General features: G+C 41.4%; 1 protein-coding gene across 1 annotated transcript in view; it reads left to right on the top strand.

Moving 5' to 3' along the window:
• Window positions 1-20132, top strand: part of LOC309384132 (thiol S-methyltransferase TMT1A-like) — a 35608-nt gene extending 15476 nt beyond the window's left edge. The window contains exons 3-5 of the mRNA XM_081937327.1: window positions 734-882; window positions 14961-15481; window positions 18154-20132. Of these exons, the coding sequence (XP_081793453.1) occupies window positions 734-882; window positions 14961-15481; window positions 18154-18390 (907 nt within the window). The 3' untranslated portion in view covers window positions 18391-20132. The remainder of the gene's footprint in view (window positions 1-733; window positions 883-14960; window positions 15482-18153) is intronic.
• Window positions 20133-23410: the final 3278 nt, after the last annotated feature.

Raw genomic sequence — 23410 nt, 5'->3', positions numbered from 1 at the left:
GTCAACAGGCAGAAACAATTGGAGAAAGGCTGTCCTGCAAAAAAATTGGCCCTGTTCCATATTGCATCCAGAAATCTATTGGGAGTCAGTGCAGGTTTTCTAACGCACAAAATTATATACCGCTGCATACCAAGGGAAGTGTCTGAGGATACAACAAGCAGAATTATTTTTTGGATTTAATCATTTCTTTCCTAACCTTGAGAGCATCCCATACTCTAGCTTTAATGTGAGGGGAATTATGAATTTCAAGAATCTGAACAGCTATTTATCAAACCACTTTCTCTTGAATTATCAGATTAGGAAATGTAATGGCATTTATTTTTATCGGCATTTATTTTGGTCATTTATTTAGTCAATTTATAATCCAGCGTAATCACTAAACTTTAAGAAATAAGTAATATATTAAAAACAAGATAAAAAATAAGCCTATAACAAAACCAATATTAAACTGCCTCGTGTTTAAATTCCTAGTACACTCCATTCTGTTTACTTTTGCAGAACAAATTATGAATTACATTTAGAAACTTGTCTTCACTTGGCTAGACTCTGATTAAAATAAACATAAACTTAGAATCCATCTTTGCTGCACCAACCAATGATGCATTCTGTCCATTTATAATTGCAAATAGGGGAAGGGACTGCTACTGAGTTTTCTGAATGTATAGAAAATCGAATTATGATAGAACAAACTTAAGGCATTTCCAATTGCTTTTGCCTATACTTGCACTTCCAGCTGGGATATATTCTGCCAGACCCTCAGCGGCATCTTCGTGCAAGTTGCTCACCTCCCCGCCAGCAGCTCTTCCTCCAGCATCTTGGCTGGAAGTGGCAGCGCAACAGCCACTGCTATCAGGGATGAAGGGGTGGCAGTGGCGACGATGGGTGGCCTCGGGCTTTCCTCCCTCCTTGGCCAAGCAGGCTCCTTGCACAACTCCAGCCTGCAGCTCTGATGAGGATTCATGAGTACTGGGTCCGTTGCTGCTGTCCAGGAGACAACAAAGAGCCTCGAGAGGCCCTCCGGGGGGCCGGGGGAACCTGTTTTGGCCCTCCCCTGGCTCCTAGAAAGCCTCTGGAGCCTGGGGAGGATGAAAAACAGGTCCATCATGGGCCAAAACCGGGAGGAGGGCAGGGAGTCACATGTGCATTCACTTGGGAGGGGAACACACTTATGCGCATGGGTCAGGCACATAGCACTATGGGTGTGGGCACACACACGCATGCCCCCCTGTGCTCCCCATGCTTTTGGCACACTATCCAAAAAATATTAGCCATCACTGGCATAGACAAATTTGCATTCTCTGGTACATTGCATTCCATGACACATAATATTCCCACCTAATTCCCACTTGCCATATTTTTCAGAATATAAGACGCACCTTTTCCCCCCCAAAAAAGAGGGTGAAAATCTGGGTGCATCTTATACACTGAATACAGCATTTTTGGCCTCCCGAAACCACCCACACGCATCCCATTTTTCACAAAAATGGACACGCAGAGGGTTTGGGAGGCCTGCAAAGTGCTCCTGAGGGCCAGGGAGGACAAAACTTTTTTTATAATTTACCTCTTCAAAATGTTGTTGTGTCTTATACTCCGGTGCGTCTTATAGTCTGAAAAATATGTTAATTGCCACTGCCTCCATGATCGATTGAAGCCCTTTTGCGGTAAAACTACTCCCTTGGTTGCTGTATCTAGCTGCTATTATTCCATACCTAGGTATTATCTGTTCCAATATAATTTTGGTGACTACTAATGCAGTGGCCCACATGGCTGGATAAGTTTCAACTCATCCAGTCAAGCGAGCCACTCTCACCAACAAACACTTAAGTCTCCTCACTTGAAATAGTTCAGTAAAATCAACTTGTTTGTTAACTCTTTTACATACTATACATTTGTCACATGTTTGTTTAGGTGCTGTATACAATCCACAGCATCCATCAGCTTCTAAAAACAAATCACATCATACCTTAGTCCCCCAAAAACTACCCCGATATAATCTTCCCAAAATCAACATTTCCCTTCCATCAGGTACTACCCACTTACCTCCTCCACTTTCTACTGCTCCCACTTTCTCTAATTCCTTCTTCTCATAATATTAAATATTCAGTTTGTTCTGCCACTGCCATCCTGTCTTACAAGTCAGCTAAATTACTGCACACGAGCTTCAAAAGAATTCAAAGCTTCATTTAAGACAGAACTTTCTGGCTTCTGCCAAAACTCCTTCGCTTCCCTTCTACCATGTTCTCTTCCCATCTATAAACAAATTAACCTCTTCTCAGCACCAACATCCAATTGTCCTTCTAAATCTCCTCTTAAAACTGAAAGGGATGCACCCTAAGATCAGTGGTTAATGCTAAATCATTTTGTTCCATAAGCACATTCTCATATTTCAAAATCCTTGAATCTGTCCGCAATCAACTGGCATTTGTTGTTTTTGTTGTTGTTGTTCTTAAAGATGGCCTTCACATGAGGTGGGGCACAAGGGCTCCTTCAAACGTCAATTTTCTCGTTAACAAAGCCATAGTCACCACCGCTTGAACACCGTCTGGTGACCCTTGACAGAGTCTAACAGTTTAGACAAAAATGCCACTGGTTGTCTCTTTCCTCCCCACTTCTGGGATAAAACCTTCAAAGCCATTCCCTTATCTGTGTAACACTAGGAACTTCTTCAAATAGTTTTCCATACCAGTCTTTATTCAAAATAGCATAATTATCTATTCACAGCCTACAATAGCCAGTCAATCCTAGAAATTTCCTCAACTCCTTCTTCTTTTCAAAATCATTTTCTTTATATATGTTTAATTAAGCATTTTTAACCTCAAAGATTTCCAGAAAAAAAAAGCAAAATGAAAATTGTAACAAAATTGAAAACAAAAAAGCAGTGAAAGCCAAGACTGCAAGACCAGGTATGGAAGGGCACTCCTTTACCTCAGTGACAGGAGTCTCAGAATCTCTATCTCTTAAAGGAACAGAATAACGAGGAGACCATGAACAGTAAAAAGCATTTATTTAAGATAAGCTTTTGCAAAAGGATTCTCAATCATGAAAAATAGAAAGAGAATGTCTGATGGGTCCAGATACAGAGTTTAAATATAGCATTTTTGGGGTACAGGTCACCGGTTACATAAAGGTGTGTTACACAACACGTGTTATATAATGGCATTTGACTACTATTCAACCAGTTTCCTGTAAACAACCCCTTGAACGGAAAGTCCCCATTATTTCAGTCCCCATTACATAGAATCATAACAGGATAATCAAACTTCTTACGTCAGCCTCTTGAAACTTTTGAGACTGACGCAAGCATTTTCTAGGTTGACCTGTCCAGTTACTCCTCAATTAACCTTCCAGTTCTGGAAAGCCCCTAAAGTTGTTAACAATGGAGTAGGTCAGGTTCTGCTTTTTTACACTGTGGAAAGTTATCACCCAGTCCTCTCCCAGAAAAATGAAATATCCTAGGAAATATTGAAAAGGCAGAATATTATATTTCCCTGGATGTGAAAAGGAAGAAACATGTTTAAAGAGAGAATAGCTCCTTGTAGCTTCCTGCCTCCACCCACTTTGTCAATGGGCCATTAAGGTGGCCAAGCCAGTCCCTTTATATAATAAAGAATTCTCCCCTTCAGCTCCAGGGTGATGGGATTAAGGCATGATAATATTGGCCCTTTAACCAACTCACCACATGGCATCTGAGAACTCAATCAAACCTGGATTCAAAACACAGCCTAGAGAGTTGCCCCTGCATGGCCCAATGGGAGTCTGTCAACCAATTAGAAGACAAGATCAAGATCAAAGGCCAGAGAGGACATAAAACCAGGGACTCAGCATCTCAGTCCTTCCTTCTCTTCTTCTCCCCAACATTGAAGCATGTGATTACCTTTTCTGTTCAGGACTCAAGCCATATGGTCCTGTCCACCATTAAAACCATCTTTCCAAGCAGCCTCCATGTCTCCAGTGTCTTTTTCCCCACTTGGAGCCGAACCCAGAAGGATATTTCTTTCAACAATTGGCAACCCACAGATGGGACTCCAAGCTCGCCTAACCAATGGATATGGCCCAGGTAAGCCTCCCATGCCAGCACAGACCCCATTGAGTCTATGGGTGGACTTTATCTTGGCCTTAGCCATTTGGATCTAGGTTTTAAAGGGGTTTTGAGTTTGAGCTCAAAGGCTGCCTGGAAAGAAGGTGAGTACCTCTAAATTTTAATTCTCCTAAATTTAATTTTAAAGCATGGCAAAGCATGGGAAATGTGTGTATGCCTCTATGTGTGTGAGTGATGAAATCTTTCTCCCAATCACAGCTGGATCCTGGTTCCTCTGTGTGTTTTACCAAGAGAGCCTGGAAAGTATTAGGGTCATGCCAGAGCACAGGACCTTCTGTTAGGGAAAGGAGAGTGTGTGTGAAAATGGATGGAAAAGTGAATGAAAATTTTGTTGCTGTTGTTGTTGTTGTTGTTGTTGCTTTTGTCCTATGAAAGCAAAAAAGCAAAGGCTCGTTGTGCATAAAGAGAGAAGGAGGTGCTGGTACAAACTGAAGAGAGGCAGAGGTCCTCCCTGGATCACCTTTTTGGATCTGGAAAACCTGAGCAGAATTCCTTATGAGGAAAGGGGCCAAATACTTCATTGAGGGAATCAAACTCCTTCCCGGAATTTTTTTCTACCGAAAACTTACAGCGGGTCAAAGTGAGCCTTACATGTAAAGGGTCATGGGAAGCGTTAGCTCATGGGTGACAGGAATTTGCCTTGGAGATTTCCTTGAAGCCTGGGATGCCAGGCACATGCCTATCTTGGTTGGCATGGAGAGGAAGGAAACTGTGTGGCAAATGGACTTTGCTGAAAGATGATACAGGAAAACTAATTTGGCTACATACAGGTACTTAAAAGAAAAGGGAAAATGTTGGGGTTTCTTTTTTTCTCTTGTCTATGCAACCACATGGTTTGTTAAGATTTGTGCCTTCCCTAATTTAACAGATTTGTGCTGGGGATGACTAGGATGTGTAAACCTGAGAGTTCTCTTTTTCCCCCCCTCTTATTTCCTCCTTGTGTAAATGTATGTCTAAGTCTTTGTGCACCCTCAAGGTAATTGTAACTAAGATGTCTCCAATCCAAAAGAAAAGAATTTTAAAGTGTTCAAAGAAAGAAAATAGTAAACTGGCAGAAATTGCCTTCACTCAGTTTGTTGGGCCCGAAAACTAAGTGAAGGTGGGGGGGGGAGAGTCTTTACTTTGTGTTTATTTGGCCAACAAGAACACAGTAAAGAGGAGGGTTTTTTCCCCTTCCTTCCCTATACCTTAAAGTAACAACCCAGGAAATGTTTTAAGTTCATTTACAAGAAAAGTTTCATCCTTGCACTTATTGAGTGTTTAGATTATTTTACCTGTTCATTTCTTTCCTGAAGCATGTGAATCCATACCCCATTTCTCATCTGTGATATCCCCATAATGTTACCAATTTATCTGTTTAGTTTATTTGATTTAGATTTTGTCAACAAAATTGCTGATTTCTGGCCACCATCAGATGAATCAAGAGCCCCACCCAGATGCAAACGATGTGTTAATGAAAGTCTCCATACAGCTGGATCTTTAAAAATATGCCAGTGGGTGCTGGGAGGTCCAACCTAGAACCCTGGCCGAATGCAAACAATGTGTGGACAAACATCTCTATACATTGTCTCTATACATCTTGATCTTTAAAAATATGCCCGCGCTCGCTGGGAGATCAAGATAGAAGAGTTTGGATCTTTAAAAAATTAGCCAGCATCCGCTGGCAGATCCAAATTAGAAACAGAACACCCCAGGACAGGTATTAACAATCTAGTGCTTAAGGAGATAGAACAATGGGTGTAACGTCGAGCAAAAGTAAGAAATTTAGCAGGTAATAAAAAGGTAAAGCCTGTCTGAATGGGAAGACCTAGGTAATTGGACTTGATTAATTTGTTGCAATATCTGTTAAAATTCTTAGGTGTGCATCTATACTAATAACATGTAGAATTGAATGGCATTGAATTGATTGTGATATGTTTGACCAGCTGGCAAAATAAGTAAGCTTCTCAGCTTGGGCTTGAAGCTGTGGGGAGGGGGAGAGTAGTTAGGATTTAAACTGCTCTCTGAGTTTTCCTATGCTTGGAGAATGAGCCACATATTTCCCAAGGAAAGAAAATTGAAGATTTAAGGGCACAGGACCTCCCCCAGGCCTGAAAGTGTTGTTCCATGATATTTACAATACAATACAATACAATACAATACAATAGTAGAGTTGGAAGGGACCTTGGAGGTCTTCTATTCCAACCCCCTGCCTAGGCAGGAAACCCTATACCGTTCCAGACAAATGACTATCCAACATCTTCTTAAAGACTTCCAGTGTTGGGGCATTCACAACTTCTGGAGGCAAGCTGTTCCACTGATTAATTGTTCTAACTGTCAGGAAGTTTCACCTCAGTTCTAAGTTGCTTCTCTCCTTGATTAGTTTCCACCCATTGCTTCTTGTTCTGTCCTCAGGTGCCTTGGAGAACAGCTTGACTCCCTCTTCTTTGTGGCAACCCCTGAGATATTGGAACACTGCTATCATGTCTCCCCTAGTCCTTCTTTCTCTTAAGCTAGACATACCTAGTTCCTGCAACCATTCTTCATATGTTTTAGTCTCCAGTCCCCTAATCATCTTTGTTGCTCTTCTCTGCACTCTTTCTAGAGTCTCCACATCTTTTTTACATCGTGGTGACCAGAACTGAATGCAGTATTCCAAGTGTGGCCTTACCAAGGCATTATAAAGTGGTATTAACACTTCATGTGATCTTGATTCTATCCCTCTGTTGATGCAGCCTAGAACTGTGTTGGCTTTTTTGGCAGCTGCTGCACACTGCTGGCTCATATTTAAATGGTTGTCCACTAGAACTCCAAGATCCCTCTCAAAGTTACTACTATTGAGCATGGTACCACCTATACAGTACCTGTGCATTCCATTTTTGTTGCCTAAATGTAGAACCTTAAATGTAGAACCTTTATGCATGTATGTGTGCGTGTGTGATCATTTCCAGACCTGAAGGGAAGTTGAGATCCCTTAATAATAGAAAATGTAGCTCATTGGCTTATGTACAGCTCCCTGAAATAATTGTAATAATTGCTTTGCATGAAGAAAGAATGCAATGGGATTTTTGTATGTGAAATTAATTTACACAAGCAGTCTGATTGCAGTGCAAATGTGAGCATGTTGATGGTAAAAGTTGGTGTGAATGTACTTTGATTCCCTTTCATATAAAGAAACAATAAGTTGCAAGGTTGTTTAATGGTATGTTTGTGTATGTATGTGTGTTCCCATTTCCAAATGTGAAGGGAGTGTGAGATCGTCTAATAATAGTACAAAATGGAGCTCATTGGCTTGTAAAAAAAAGTTCCCTGAAATACTTATTATGATTGGTTGGCATGAGCAAGCCAAGATCTGATTGCAGTATGAATGTGAGTTTGTGTCCCCAATGCCCCAAGGAGTGATAAGTGAAGGGATCCAGAGTCCTGTGATTGCCTGCGTGAATTCCCTCCCCCCATTCCTTCTGGGTCATTCTTTGGAGGGAAGCAGGAAAGGCGGGGAGAATGGGTGTCTGCTCATTTTTACCATGAGTGTGTGTATGAAATGCGATACCTGTGAATGCCTCTGTGCAGCTCCCCTCCTTCTTTCCCTTCTTCCTTTTGGGTCATTAAAGGGGGCTGAAGTTCTTCTGCTCACTTTAATCACTTTTTTCTCTCTCTCTCTTCTGAGAAATTTGGAGTAAATGGGTGACCTGCTCCTGCACCTTTACCTTTCACTGTTGTAATCTTTTCATCTGCATATAGGTTATACAGTTACATTTCCTTTTCTGCTCTGAATACAATTTTGATTTTTTCTTCTGGAAATTTTTGAGGTTTAAAATGCTTAATTAAACCTATAGAAAGAAATGATTTTGAGATATTTTGCTTACATTGGTAAATATTTTAAAATACTTAATGAGAATTTGCTTCCATCTGAATGGAACCTGATATTTTGGAGTCTTGACTCAAAGTACCTCTTTTTTTTAATTTCAATTTTTTTAAAGCTGTTCTTCTTCCCTCCCTCTTTTACGCCTGAGTGCATTTTTAAATGCTTATGAGTCAAGCTGCTCTACCCTATGATATTTTGTTTGTTTGTTTGTTTGCAACACAAGTTGTTGTCCCTTTTGGAAATTTAATCATTTTACTGCAAAAAGTGTTTCAATCATAGAAGCAGTGGGAATGTCATGTTCCATGAAATTTACATCTTCTGCCTTCTGAAATGATGTTTGGATTTCCACATTTGGACAGAATGGGGGAAATTCCACAACACGAGACTAAAGATATGTCTGTAAAGAACTGTATACTTGGCCTCTCCTCTTCTTCACCTCAGAAACAAAGGACTGCTAGCTCAAACCATAACTCTCAAATTTGCTGCTCGTGATCGTCTCCTGATAAAACCTGACATGAGGGGAAAAAAACTTAGCCAAGCCTGGGACAGATTATCAAGACTGACTGACCACTCTTACCAGTAAGCCAAATCTAATGCCATCCAGAAGACATGAAAAAGGACCCTGAGATGAAGTAAAGATCAAAAGACTCTTCAATTCCCAGAAGACAACTGTAAAGGCTACGGGGGAGGGTGGAAATTGATTGTAAAGTTTTCTTTCTTTGCTTCCTTCACAGAAATTAATTGTAAGGTTTTCTTTCTTGTCTCATTTATATTGTAATAAGTTTAATGTATTCATGTAAGAATTGTATTTGAGAATGGCTAGCACAGCAAGTTCTGAACACCTTAGATTTCTGTCTAGTGGGAGGGAAATTTTGTCCAAAATGTCTGTATTTTCTGTATTGTAGAAGCAGCTACAGAGAGAGAGAGAGAGAGAGAGAGAGACAGAGACAGAGACAGAGACAGAGACAGAGAGACAGAGACAGAGACAGAGACAGAGACAGCGCCTATTCAGCATTAGACTGAAACTATCTCCTTGATTTACCTCCACACAAAGGTTCTCTTAGGTTGATTTTTGCCCTGGCACAAAAGCCCAAGCAGTGATATCTTCCTTTTAATCCCATGGGGAAGGGTCAATTCCCCTCAGGCAAAAAAATACTAAATAGCCTGGATTGCACACCAGCTAAACTCAATTTGGCCTCACGAAAATAAGAGCTAGGGCAGTTTCAAGAACCATCCCTTGGAAATGGGCAGCCTGTAGTTTTTAAAAGGCAAAACCATAGCTGCGAAGAATTTTGGGATTTCTGCTTGCTTGAAACCTGTCTGGAAACTCACAGAAAGTGATATCTGATACTAATTGGCATGGAAAATTGGATACTGTAAATTTCTTTCCAGAAATTGTGCCCCGGCTGCTAGACCTTCATGGTTGAAAGCTCTCTGGGAGTCACTGAAGGGATCCTTCTGCTGTCTTTCTCAATGCCTTTCCATCAAAAAAATTAAGTCTCCCTGATCTGATCAATTTTGATCTTTTGTCAAGAACATGTGTGTTCCACTCACATGTTTTGAAAAAAAAGGAGGGATTGTGGAAAGTTATCACCTAGCCCTCTCCCAGAAAAATGAAATATCCTAAGAAATATTGAAAAGGCAGAATATTATATTTCCCTGGATGTGAAAAGGAAGAAACATGTTTAAACAGAGAATAACTCCTTGCAGCTTCCTGCCTCCACGTCAAAGATTTCCAGGAAAAAAAAAGCAAAATGAAAATTGTAACAGAATTGAAAACAAAAAAGCAGTGAAAGCCAAGACTGCAAGAGCAGGTATGGAATGTCACTCCTTTACCTCGGTGACAGGAGTCTTGGTGGCACAGTGGTTAGAGTGCAGTACTGCAGGTTACTTCTGCTGACTGCTGGCTGCCTACAATTTGGAAGTTCAAATCCCACTAGGCTCAAGATTGACTCAGCCTTCCATCCTTCCGAGGTCAGTAAAATGAGGCCCCAGATTGTTGGGGGGAAATATGCTGACCTGTAAACTGCTTAGAGAGAGCTATAAAGATACTGTGAAGTGGCATATGTCTAAGTGCTATTGACATTTCCCCCCCTTTTTTTTCTGGAGCTAGCTAAGTGCAAGTAAGCAGGAAGGGGAATGGTTTAAAGGGACAGAAAACAGCAGGGGCCCCATTTCCTGCTTCTCTCACTCTTCCAGGGCAAAAGTCCATAACAGAGTTGGAAGGGACCTTGGAGGTCTTCTAGTCCAACCCCCTGCTTAGGCAGGAAACTCTACACCACTTCAGACAAATGATTATTTAATCTTTTCTTTAAAACTTCCAGTTTTGGAGCATTTGCAACTTCTGGAGGCAAGTTGTTCCACTGATTAATTGTTCTAACTGTCAGGAAATTCCTCCTTAGTTCTAAGGAGAACTTAGTTCTAAGTTGCTTCACTCCTTGATTAATTTCCACCCATTGCTTCTTGTCCTACCTCAGGTGCTTTGGAGAATAGTTTGACTCCTTCTTCTTTGTGGCAGCCCCTGAGATATTGGAACACTGCTATCATGTCTCCCCTAGTCCTTCTTTCTATTAAACTAGACATACCCAGTTCCAGCAACTGTTCGTTACATGTTTTAGCCTCCAATCCCCTAATCATCTTTGTTCCTCTTCTATGCACTCTTTCAAGACTATTAACATCTTTTTTTACAGTGTGGTGACCAAAATTGGATGCAGTATTCCAAGTGTGGCCTTACCAAGGCATTATAAAGTAGTATTAACACTTTTTCTATCCCTCTGTTTATGCAGCCTAGAACTGTGTTGGCTTTTTTGGCAGCTGCAGCACACTGCTGGCTCATATTAAAATCATTGTCCACTAGGACTCCAAAATCCCTCTCACTACTATTGAGCAAGGTACCACATATCCTCTACCTGTGCATTTTGTTTTTCTTGTCTAAATGTAGAACCTTACTTTTTTCACCATTGAATTTCATTTTGTTATATAGTGCCCAATGTTCAAGTTTGTCAAGATCCTTCTCTACCTTAAGCCTATCTTCTGGAGGATTGGCTATTCTTGCTAGCTTGGTATCGTCTGCAAACTTGATGAATTCCCCATCTATCCCCTCATCCTAATCATTGATGAAGATGCTGAAGAGTACTGCCTAAAACAGAGCCTTGGGGTACCCCACTGCATTTCCCCCATGTAGATGCCGTTTCATTGAAGACTACATGTTGAGTGTGGTTGGTCAGCCAGTTACAAATCTACATGGTGGTGATAATGTCTAACCCACGTTTTTCTATTTTATCTAGTAGTAGTTTATGGTCTACTTTATCAAATGCCTTACTGAAGTCCAAGTAAATTATATCGACAGCATTCCTCTGATCCATTAATTTTGTCACTTTGTCAAAGAATGCAATTAGATTAGTCTGGCATGATCTGTTTTGGACAAACCCAAGTTTGCTTTTCGTTATTACTTTGGTTGCTTCTAGGTGTTTGCTGATTCTTTGCTTAATTATCTTTTCCAGAATCTTTCCTGGTATTGAGGTCAGGCTAATAGGTCTGTAGTTCCCTGGTGCTCCAGCATCTTTGAAAGATATACATATGCAGAACTCCTTAGTATGGATAGAGGTGCACTGCAGTTGAAATCTTTGAATGCATTAAGAGATGAAAGGGTAATTCAAACCTGGTTCCAGTATGGTCAGTTACAGGCTAGATGGAAAAAAGACCAGAAATCCGGTTTTATCCAAAATGAGGATAACTTGATAAAACAAATCAGGGACCAAGGTCAAATGCACATAAAAAGGTTGTATAATGTATTGATAGAAATAGATTCTGAAACAGAATTAGTTAAAGATTGTATGATAAAATGGGCACAAAATTTTGAAGAACCAATAATGATGGAAACATGGGAAGAGATTTGGGTAAGAAATGTAAAATTTACACAAGCTCAGAACTTGAGAGAGAATTTCTACAAGATGTTGTACAGATGGCATTTAGATCCAAAAAAGCTAGCCTGTATGTATCCGAATCTACAATCTAAATGTTGGAGATGTGACTGTGCTGGTGCCACGTACTACCATATTTGGTGGACTTGTAAAAAAGTTAAAGCATTTTGGATAAAAATATGGTGGGTTATTCATAATATTTTGAAAAAGAAGATAAAATTCACACCCCAGTTGTTCTTGTTAGATATAGTTTCAGACTGTACTGTTATAGAGACAAACCTGATTTTCAACCTAACGACGGCAGCAAGATTGTTGGTGGCGCAATACTGGAAGAAGGAAGAGTTGCCCACTATCCAAGAATGGACGTTAAAAGTAGTAAACTTAGCAGAGATGGCCAAAATTTCAGCGTATCTGAAGGATCACTCAGATGAGAAGTACAAGCTGGATTGGAGAAGATGGATTGACTATATTCAAAACAAATACCGGACTAAAAAATTTCAGTTAGCTTATGAATGAAGGCATAAAGAATGTTACAATTTATTCAAAGTTAGTTTAATAAAGGGGGAGTTAAAGCACAAGAATAGTAACATGTTAAAATTAGTTAGCTTATGTTAGAGTATGAAAGATATAGTTCAGTACAGGGGTGGGTTCCTATACTGGTCAGTACCGGTTCACTGAGAATACGCTTTGCACGTGCACTGCTCTCTTCGCTCATGTACACACCGACTCTGTGTTGCTGGCGCATCCACAGTTGACTAAATATTGTTCTGTGCATGCACAGAAACATGCCGGCAATGGCATAACAGATCAGGGAACCGGTTTAGGGACATGGCGAGTGTAGGTCACTGCTGGTTCTGTGACTGAGGCCACAATTCCACTATCAGTTCAGTCGAACTGGGCTGAACCAGGAGCAACCCACCACCGGCCAGTGGTTCTGAGATCTCACCTGCCAGTTCGTTCAGAACCTTGGGGTATAATCCATCTGGTCCTGGAGATTTGAACTCGTCTAGGAAAGACAGGTGCTCACTTACCATTTTCTTCCCTATTTTAACTTGTGTTCCTAATCTGTTTTTGATAGGTTGGAGTGTTTTTTCCCTTTGTGTAAAAACGCAAAGATGCAAAAAACGTGTTAAGTAGTTCTGCTTTTTCCCTGTTGCTTGTCACCTTCTGTCTTCTGTCTTTTAAATGTATTTAATTATTAATTTTCTTGGATTTGCTCTAGAATTTTCTTTTGTAAAGCTAAGATTTCAATGCACATGCACACAACACATACACATCTGCATCTGTCTCTGATTTGTCCATTTTTCAGGTTTGTATTTTTTTCTAAGAAAATATTGTCATTGTATTTTGGGGCAGAGCTTCAGCTTCCTTCATTCTCAAACATTTCCGCTATCAGTTGTTTCTGAAAAAAATCTGCAATAAGAGCTATTGAGCTTAAAGAAACCTACTTTCTTTCTATTTGATGTGGATTTTTATGCCATTAAAGTTGATTATAAAATAAAAATACAATAAAGAAACAAAAGTTAGAAAGCAAAGGGAAATAAAGGTCCAGAGACATGGGGGGGGGGGGGGGGGAAAGTGACAGTTGACTTTTTTCAGAGCAATAAACTATTTTAAAAAAAGAATTATGATCTCAACTTTTTGCTTTACATTTCTAAACATTTGAAGCTGTTTCTAGAACAACAAAATCATTCTAATCATCAAAACCTAAAATCAACGTTTCGGTTTTTTTCCAATTTCAAGCATAATCCCTGAGGTTTCCTCAGAAACATATAAAAATGTCTTTTCTAGATTTACTTGCCTGCCAACGCTGTAGACAGTTTGGGAGGCAATTTATTACCTGAGACAGTTTAAAATTGGAGGTTGGACTAAGAGACTTCCAAGGTCACTTCCAGCCCTACGATTCCATGGGAACAATCTGTATTTTAAATCAAATTCAAATGTTGTAAATTAAAACACCCACTGGGTCTTTCTTTTTTGTTTCCCAACAAGTGAGTGAAAGTTCCAAAGGTGCTTTTTTCAGGAGGAAACTGTACTTTCTGACAGATAGTGGAGAATGGAAGGATTTATATTCCTTGCAGAAAGCTAGTAATCTGCATCCAAGGGTCATTGAAGCACTTAGAGGTTTATATCTGCCCTTAGGGTCACTTGAGTAGTGTTCTTGGTTTGGTGGTTGGTTCGGATCCCATCGCAACCGGTATGCGGTGCATGGGGCCGGACGTCCTGGTCAGGCATGCGTGCTGTGCACGCCACTGCAGTGTGATATCCAGCTGCTCGGCGATGGTCGAGCAGGGGCGGCATACTGTGAGGGTATGCGCAATTGGCCAGTTGCGTTATAAACGGCCATAGAATGACCAGGTGGGCCAAACGAGCTATTATACTGGTATGGTGGCCGCTGCTACTGTCTACTACCGATACGCCCATACTGGGCCGTACCACCCAGACCCCATCAGGTCCTGGTTTCAGTAGTCTCCATTTTTTTTCTCTGGAAATCCATCCCTACTCCTACACCATTCAAGGCGTGTTCACCCTGTCAGGGAAAAAAAAATGCCCTGGGAAATCTGAGATCAATGGACCGTGGCTGATTCCCTTCCGCATATCTTTTGAGATATTGAGAAAAGTAAAAGTCTTTAAGAATTCTAATTAATAAACAAACTTTTAATAATAAAATAATAAAAGCAAATGAAACAGAAAAGAACTAATGGTTACATTTTGATAATGAAAGCTCCGTCTGCCAAAGTTGGCTGCCGAACAAAGAAGAGAAGAATTTTGGAATGTGTAAACGCGTGCGCAATAAATCACTTTCAGATAACATTTTGTTTTATGACCTGCGCAATAAAGCTTTCTTAGTTTAACTCTTGAGTGTCAATTCAGGCAGTTCAGGCCTAGCAAACCTTTTAACATCGTGACACACCCCAAATTGTATAACTGAAAGATTTTTTTACATGACTAAAACAGTCGCTGTCGCTTTAAGGAAGAACTGGAACAGATTCAAACTGAGGAACTGATGTAGACGCTTTGCTTACGAAACATCATTAAAGGAACAGGGAATAAGCAGGAGTATTTAAAACAAATCATTGAGGTTGTCAAGCAGGAAGGGTTTCTTTTCTTCCATCGAACACAATGCTGGTTCTCATCTTCCAACAATGCCTGAAAATCTTCATCCTGCCCATCTATGTGCTTGCCTATTTTGGCTTATGGGATCCAATTTGCAAAAGAACTTTCCCACTTTTCTTGACTCAGTTGAGCAAACTCTACAATTTCAAAATGCACAAGGTAAAGGAGACACTGTTCCACAACATGCGCGACTTTGCTGATGCTTCAGGAAAGCTCCACATGCTAGAGATTGGCGTGGGCACCGGCCCCAACTTTCAGTTTTATCCCCCCCAAACTTACGTGACCTGCTTGGACTACAACCCCAACTTTAAAAATTACCTCCTGAAGAGCATGGCTCAGAACACTCACCTCCACTTCGATAATTTTGTGGTCGCCTCCGCCGAGAACATGTCTTCAGTGTCGGACAACTCTCTGGACGTGGTGGTTTGCACAACCGTGTTTTGCTCTGTGAAGAACAGCCAGGCTGTCTTGCAGGAGGTCCTGCGAGTGCTCAGACCGGTAAGTCACAGGGCAAACAGAGAAAGTTAATTCTGGGGTGTCCAGACAAATGAATAATGGGCACTAGGTAGGTGCACATGTACACTATGCAGGTGTGTATGGGAGCAAGGGCTTTAGATCCCACAAAAACAGCATCTCTGCTGCTCTTTATGCTGCTCATTTTCGGGCTTAACCTAAACTGGATCCCTGGCCAACTTTTTTCACTTTTTAAAGCATTTTTTCCCTGCCAATTTGCCCAAACCGAGAGGGGGAAATGCTTTAAAAAGGGTGGGGGAAAGCCTCCAAGGATCGCACAGCTCAGCTGTGAGCTGTGCAATCGTTGGAAGCTTTTTTTTTAGTTTTTAAAGCATTTTTCGCTGCCAGTTCATCCGAAGAAAAGGGAAAAAACGCTTTAAGAAGCAGAAAAGTTTCAACTCCTTAAATATAAGAGAACAAGCTCTTTTTAATCAATGAAGATACAAGGTGTTATGGCACCAAATCCTGCAAAAAATATCCAATTCTATACAAAACTCTATTCGGATACAAAATCATTCTTATTGAGTGGAAACTTTCTACTCTATGTCCAAATTATTCCACTGAAATTACAATCACACCCACAAGCTGGGGAGTCTCCGTTTTTTCCCTTTTGATCCCCACAATGGATAACCTTATCCACAAGTAAGCCAAGGTAGACTTGCTTCGTGCATCTATTTTAGCAAGATGTGTTATATATTTATGGAAGCTGCTTGTTCTCTGAGCAACCAGCAACAGAGGAACAGTTCAGGTTCCATGCATGCCATACGTTTGCCATCCCGCCGCTATAGGAATCCCTGCAGCCTGTAACAGCTGTTGATTGGGAGAAACTGAGTGAAACTGGCTGTTTGCTCCACATTGCAAATTGCTGGGAGGCAGAGGCAGATACTTTTCCCTTGTTTTCCTCCCCAAAATCTAGGTGCGTCTTATACTTCGGAGCCTCTTATACTCTGAAAAATACGGTACTTTTTATTTCCACAGAGGGTGAAGTGAATGAGTCTTCCCTGCCCAGCTAATAGTTATATTTAGCAATTCAGGTTTGAAACGAACATCATTCAGCACTTTTTTCTTGCTGCAAAATGGATAAAAATCCCAATGCATTGTTGAAGCCTTGTTCCCAACATTTATTATTTATACTTCCAATTGTCATTTTGGGGAGCAAATTCAAAGCACATGTGGGCAAAATGCAAAGGGATGATCTACTCCATAGTTTTGGATAATTTTTCTTGCATCTATTAACTCCAAATGTCTTTTTTCTTAGAGTTTATTAAATTTATATGCTATCCATCTCATGGTTCAAGGTGATTCTGGACATATAAATAAGCTCCAAGCTTTATTTAAAACTTTAGTTAACAATACAGCAATTTATTTCTTTATAGAATTTAATGCTGCCCATCTTGAAATTTAAAGTGACTGGGAATTTTAAATTTTATTAAAAACTTTAATACAGAAATTTATAAAATTTATAAGCGGCCCATCTCAAAATTCAAGATGACTCTGGATGGTTTTAAACTTTGTTAACTTTAATTAACAATAATGTTGTTGTTAGTTGCAAAGTCATGTTTGACCCATCATGATTCCATGGACAACGTTCCTCCAGACCTTCTTGTTCTCTTCCATCCATTTAAGCAACACCTATGCATTAGGGCACTGGAGACTAAAACATACAGGAGCTGGGCATGGCTAGTCTAGTGAAGAGAAGGACCAGGGGAGACATGATAGCAATGTTCCAATATTTGAAGGGCTGCCACACAGAGGAGGGGTTCAAGCTATTTTCCAAAGCACCTGAAGGGCAGACAAGGAATAATGGATGGAAACTCACCAAGGAGAGATTCAACCTAAAAATAAGGAGGAATTTTCTGACAGTGAGAACTATCAACCAATGGAATGGAATTTGCCTTCGGAAGTTGTAGGGGCTTCATCACTTGAGACTTTTAAGAAGAGATTGGACTGTCAATTGTCAGAAATGGTGTAGTGTCTTCTGCTTGAAAGGGGGTGGAGGGTATTGGATTAGGTGACCTATAAGGTCTCTTCCAACTCTGGTAATCTGTTAAAGAAAAATTAGACAATGTTTAGACAAAAGACAGATGAGTCCCCAGAAGCACTGGGGACATGGCAAACTTCCCTGGTTTCTTAAGACTTCATCCCCATCCCATCCATCTCTTAGCTCTTTTAGTTTCAGTTTTAGTAAAATTTAGTACAGTTTTAAATAATATTTTAATCTGTGTAATTTTACTATTTTAATTACTTGTTACTTGTTTTATAACTTGTAAGCCACCCAAATCACCTTGTAAGGGAGATGGGTGGCATAAAAATGTAATAAATACACAGTGATGCTTAAAATTTTGTGAACCCTTTTGAATTTTAATATAAATTCTAAACCGAGATAAAAACAACCCAATGTACGGAAATGTAGTGAACTGATACAGCTACTTAGTCACCTTCCTTAAATAAAAAAGGCCAATTCTACAGTTTTCCTAGAACTTCAATCTCTTGTAAATCATTCATGGATAAATTGCATTCCAGCTTCATTTTGTCTCTATCCTTAATTAAGTTTTGTAACAACAATCTTGATTACGGTGGGAATACAGTGTGTAATTTCAAAATGTTCTACTTTATATACAGTATATATATATATTGTATTATTTTACTTTTTCCAGGGTGGTGCATTCTATTTCATTGAACATGTAGCAGCTAGCAGATCGAAATGGGCCTCCTTCTTGCAACAAGTCTGTAACCCTACTTGGAGATATTTGACAGACGGATGCTCCTTGTTAAAAGAGACCTGGAAGGATTTGGAGAACGCGGGGTTTTCTAAACTGTACTTGCAACACTTCACGGCCCCGTTGCACGTAACTGTAGTTTGTCCCCATATTTGTGGATATGCTGTGAAGTAATTTAAGAGAAAGCATCTTTCTCTTAAAATCAGATTTTTGACTTTAAGGAATTAAGAGTGGCAATGCATACGCTACAATAAGAAAAGTGTTTCCTCTATTCCAGTGATGGCGAACCTATAGCATGCGTGCCACAAGTGGCACGCGGAGCCATTTGTCAGGGCAGCTGAGTTCACCCTTTTTAAAAGCCGTTTTTCGCCCTCCCCAGGCTCCAGAGGCTTTATAAGAGCCTGGGGAGGGTGAAAAGAGCCCCCCTGCCCCCCCTTAGGGCCTCTGGAGGTTTCATGAGCTTCTGTGAAGCCGCCGGAGTGTAAAAACTGGCCCTACGGGAAAACCGGAAGTTCAGGAACGGACTTCCAGTTTGCTCGGACAGTCGTTTTGAGCGTTCCAAAGGTGTCAGGGAAGCCACCTGACCATCCCTGAAGCCTTCGGAGCGCTCAAAACAATCCTCCAAGCAAACCGGAAGTGACTTCCGGTTTGCTCAGAGGGTCATTTTGAGCGCTCCGAAGACGTCAGGGAAGCCTCCTGGCGGTCCCTGAAGCCTCTGGAGGGCGTCCAGGGGGGCGGGGGAGGCTGTTTTCGCCCTCCCCAGGCTCCTATAAAGCCTCTGGAGCCTGGGGAGGGTGAAAAAAGTATGTAAAAATGGGGGGAGCGCACTGGGGGTGTCATGCATTGCATTATGGGTGTGGCACGCCCGCACACGACCCCGCTGCGCTCCCCCCACTTATGGCATGCGAGCCAAAAAAGGTTCGCCATCGCTTCTCTATTCTATACAATTTGGAGTGGAGAAAGGCTCCTAAAAGTTCAGGCCCCACTAAACCTAAATCAGGATTGTCAAACTCAAAGCCCGGGGGCTGGATCTGGCCCATGGAGTGCTTAGATCTGTCCCATTGGGCCACCCTGGAAACAGTGAAGGACTGGCCTGTGGTGCCTTTGCCAGCAAAAACGGGGCTTGGGAGGGCCATGCATGGCCTCTTCAAGCTCCCTTTTCTTTGGCAGAGAGTTGCAGGAGGCTTGGAAGCCTGTTTTTGCTGGCAGAGCCCTCAAGCCACCATAGGCATCCTCGACATGAGTGACCTTGAGCTGGCCATGCCCACGCTGCCCATCCCCCTCCTGCCCCCCCAGATCAAATACCCGTCAATGAAATTGAGTTTGACATCTCTGACCTAAATAGATACCTTGGATCAGTTTGGAGGGAGGACAAATAAATCTTAAAATTAATAAATACTATTAATATAAAATAATTTTATATAAAATATAAAAGAAAAACAATCCTACTAGCAAAAGACCATGTGAGGGTGAAAAAAGCCCACCTCCATTTTGCTGTGGCATCATTCAGTCCACCATGTCAGCTTCCCGGGAAGGAAAGCTAGAGAAGCCCTGTGTTTTGAGTATCACTCGCAACCTGTGTGGAGTTCTCTAAGAACAAACTGGTGATGGACAAAGCTCTAACTTAGGCACAAGCAGAGCAGGGAATCTTGCTTAAATAATACTTCAGATAGAAGGCTTTGTTGGCCTTTAGGAGAGGCCAACGCAGAAAGATTTTTCTCCGCTTCTTATCCCCTATAGTTGTAGAGCGGGTAAAACTCTGCATGCGTTGTATGGAATTAGACTGAAAGCTAAAAATGTAGACACTGATAATGTATCAAAGCTTGCTAACTGCTGAATTGTGTATTTCTTTGTTTTACTTATGCTTTTCACTTTCAATAAAAAAAGAGCTTGGAGGTTTGTTGTTGTCTGGTGAACATTGTCTGGTGACTTTTTCTGAATACAGCAAATGCAAATATCAAGTCTCGTGGTTCTGGGGTATATTGTGGGTTGTGTAACTGACCCTTGGAAAAGACTGGTCCTCAGTAATCACTTTTAAGTGGGGACTGCAAAGAGGTGTGTTGTTAAACCTTAACATGCTATTACCACATTTTGGGAAAATAATTTGGTACATTTGTTTAATGCCACCCCATGCTTATCTTTCTGCCTACTCATTTTAGATTTCAAATACTGAATTACTTTGGGTGAAGCTTGATAAAATGTCATGTTGAACATCTTGGATTTTAACTAGCAAACTTAAGTTGATATAACTGCAAATTTAGAATAAAAAATCAAATCCTGCCTTGTTTATGCATTAAAGGTCTCTTATGCCCAGGGGTGGGTTCCTTTTGGCATTACTAGCGGTTCGATGCCTGAAAAATTCAAAGTTACAGCGGCACTGAAAAAAGTGACTTTTGACAATTTTTCACACTTATGACGATTGCAGCATCCCCTTGGTCAAGTGATCAAAATTTGGATGCTTGGCAACTTGTTCGTGGCTATAGTATCCTGGGGTCATGTGATCACCTTTTGCAATCTTCTGACAAGCAAATTCAACGGGAAAACAAGATTCACTTAACAACCGTGTTGCTAACTTGACAACTGCAGTGATTGACTTAACAAATGTGGCAAGAAAAGTCATAAAATGGGGCATAATTCTTTTGACAAATTTCTCACTTAATAGCATAAATTTGGGACTCAATTGTGGTCATAAATTGAGGGATACTTGTAAAGGATATGTACTATACACGAGATAAAGATTACTTACAACTACAATTGTCTCTTAAAAGATGTTTGGGAAGCTTTTGAAGTTTTCTTTAAGCTCCTCTTCTGTTTTTCCTGTCTCTCTGAGATCTGAACATCCAATAACACCATTAAATAAACAGGACCTGGCACTTACTTGCCATACTTGCATAGGAAGTATTTTTTATACTATTTATGTTGTTTATAATTTTATCATGGATTGCACCAGTGAGGCTAAAACCAATTTCGTTGTATACATGATGTACAATGACAATAAAGGCTACAGTATCTAGTCAACAGGCAGAAACAATTGGAGAAAGGCTGTCCTGCAAAAAAAATTGGCCCTGTTCCATATTGTATCCAGAAATCTATTGGGAGTCAGTGCAGGTTTTCTAATAAACAAAATTATATACCGCTGCATACCAAGGGAAGTGTCTGAGGATACAACAAGCAGAATTATTTTTTGGATTTAATCATTTCTTTCCTAACCTTGAGAGCATCCCATACTCTAGCTTTAATGTGAGGGGAATTATGAATTTCAAGAATCTGAACAGCTATTTATCAAACCACTTTCTCTTGAATTATCAGATTAGGAAATGTAATGGCATTTATTTTTATCGGCATTTATTTTGGTCATTTATTTAGTCAATTTATAATCCAGCGTAATCACTAAACTTTAAGAAATAAGTAATATATTAAAAACAAGATAAAAAATAAGCCTATAACAAAACCAATATTAAACTGCCTCGTGTTTAAATTCCTAGTACACTCCATTCTGTTTACTTTTGCAGAACAAATTATGAATTACATTTAGAAACTTGTCTTCACTTGGCTAGACTCTGATTAAAATAAACATAAACTTAGAGTCCATCTTTGCTGCACCAACCAATGATGCATTCTGTCCATTTATAATTGCAAATAGGGGAAGGGACTGCTACTGAGTTTTCTGAATGTATAGAAAATCGAATTATGATAGAACAAACTTAAGGCATTTCCAATTGCTTTTGCCTATACTTGCACTTCCAGCTGGGATATATTCTGCCAGACCCTCAGCAGCATCTTCGTGCAAGTTGCTCACCTCCCCGCCAGCAGCTCTTCCTCCAGCATCTTGGCTGGAAGTGGCAGCGCAACAGCCACTGCTATCAGGGATGAAGGGGTGGCAGTGGCGACGATGGGTGGCCTCGGGCTTTCCTCCCTCCTCAGCCAAGCAGGCTCCTTGCACAACTCCAGCCCGCAGCTCTGATGAGGATTCATGATCTGGAGCACCTGGCCGGCTGGGGCACACGTGGCAGCAGGGCAGTATTTGCTGGCTGGCTGGACTCCTCCAGCATCCCGGCTGCAATTGGCAGCGCAACTAGGGCTACACAACTTCTCCTCAGAGGGAAGGCCTGTCCTGGCCTTGCCACCACTGCCCCCTTGCCCCTGGTGGCTGTCACAGTGCCACCTCTGGCTGGGATGCTGGAGCAACTAGAAGAAGGAGAAGCCATCGTGGGAGAGTTGTGCCAGGGGGAGGGGGCCACCCTAGCAACACCAATTGAAGCTGCTTCTGGTGCATCTGCTGCAGTTGGACCAGGTGCTGCTCCTGGAGACTCAGGCATTATCCGCCACCAGTAGCCACCAAGCTGGTCTCATAACTGCCTAAGACAGACGGAGGGACTACCAGGAGCTGACACAGGGGTGGCATGGATGTAGGAAGCATGCCCAGCAAAGGCAGCAACAGCATTGTAGGGGGTGGAGGATAATGCCCAGGGGTTGCCCCATACCCCACATTGGGAACATTGGGCCGGGAAACACCTTTCTGAGGGTGTCAGCTGGCCAAAGCATGGGGCCTTCACAGGCCACAATAGCCATGAGGTCTGTGCGATGGGCAGAGTAGTTATGTGGCTTGGGGCCCAGAACTGGCCAGCATGGCCACCCCACCGAGAGGAGCGGTTGCCTCTGTTGCCTCCAAAGGTGGCAGGGAGCAGCAGGCGTGGCTGTTGTGGGTGTGAGTGGAAGGTACTGGGTCCGTTGCTGCTGTCCGGGAGACAACAAAGAGCCTCGAGAGGCCCTCCGGGGGGCTGGGGGAAGCTGTTTTGGCCCTCCCCTGGCTCCTAGAAAGCCTCTGGAGCCTGGGGAGGATGAAAAACAGGTCCATCATGGGCCAAAACCGGGAGGAGGGCAGGGAGTCACATGTGCATGCACTTGGGAGGGGAACACACTTGCCATATTTTTCAGAATATAAGACGCACCTTTTCCCCCCCAAAAAGAGGGTGAAAATCTGGGTGCATCTTATACACTGAATACAGCATTTTTGGCCTCCCGAAACCACCCACACGCATCCCATTTTTCACAAAAATGGACACGCAGAGGGTTTGGGAGGCCTGCAAAGTGCTCCTGAGGGCCAGGGAGGGAAAAACTTTTTTTTAAATTTACCTCTTCAAAATTTTGTTGTGTCTTATACTCCGGTGCGTCTTATAGTCTGAAAAATATG

Source organism: Natrix helvetica (assembly GCF_964273705.1).
Source record: "Natrix helvetica genome assembly, chromosome: 1".
Taxonomy (NCBI): Eukaryota; Metazoa; Chordata; class Lepidosauria; order Squamata; family Natricidae; genus Natrix; species Natrix helvetica.
This window is presented reverse-complemented; position numbering and strand designations above follow the sequence as displayed.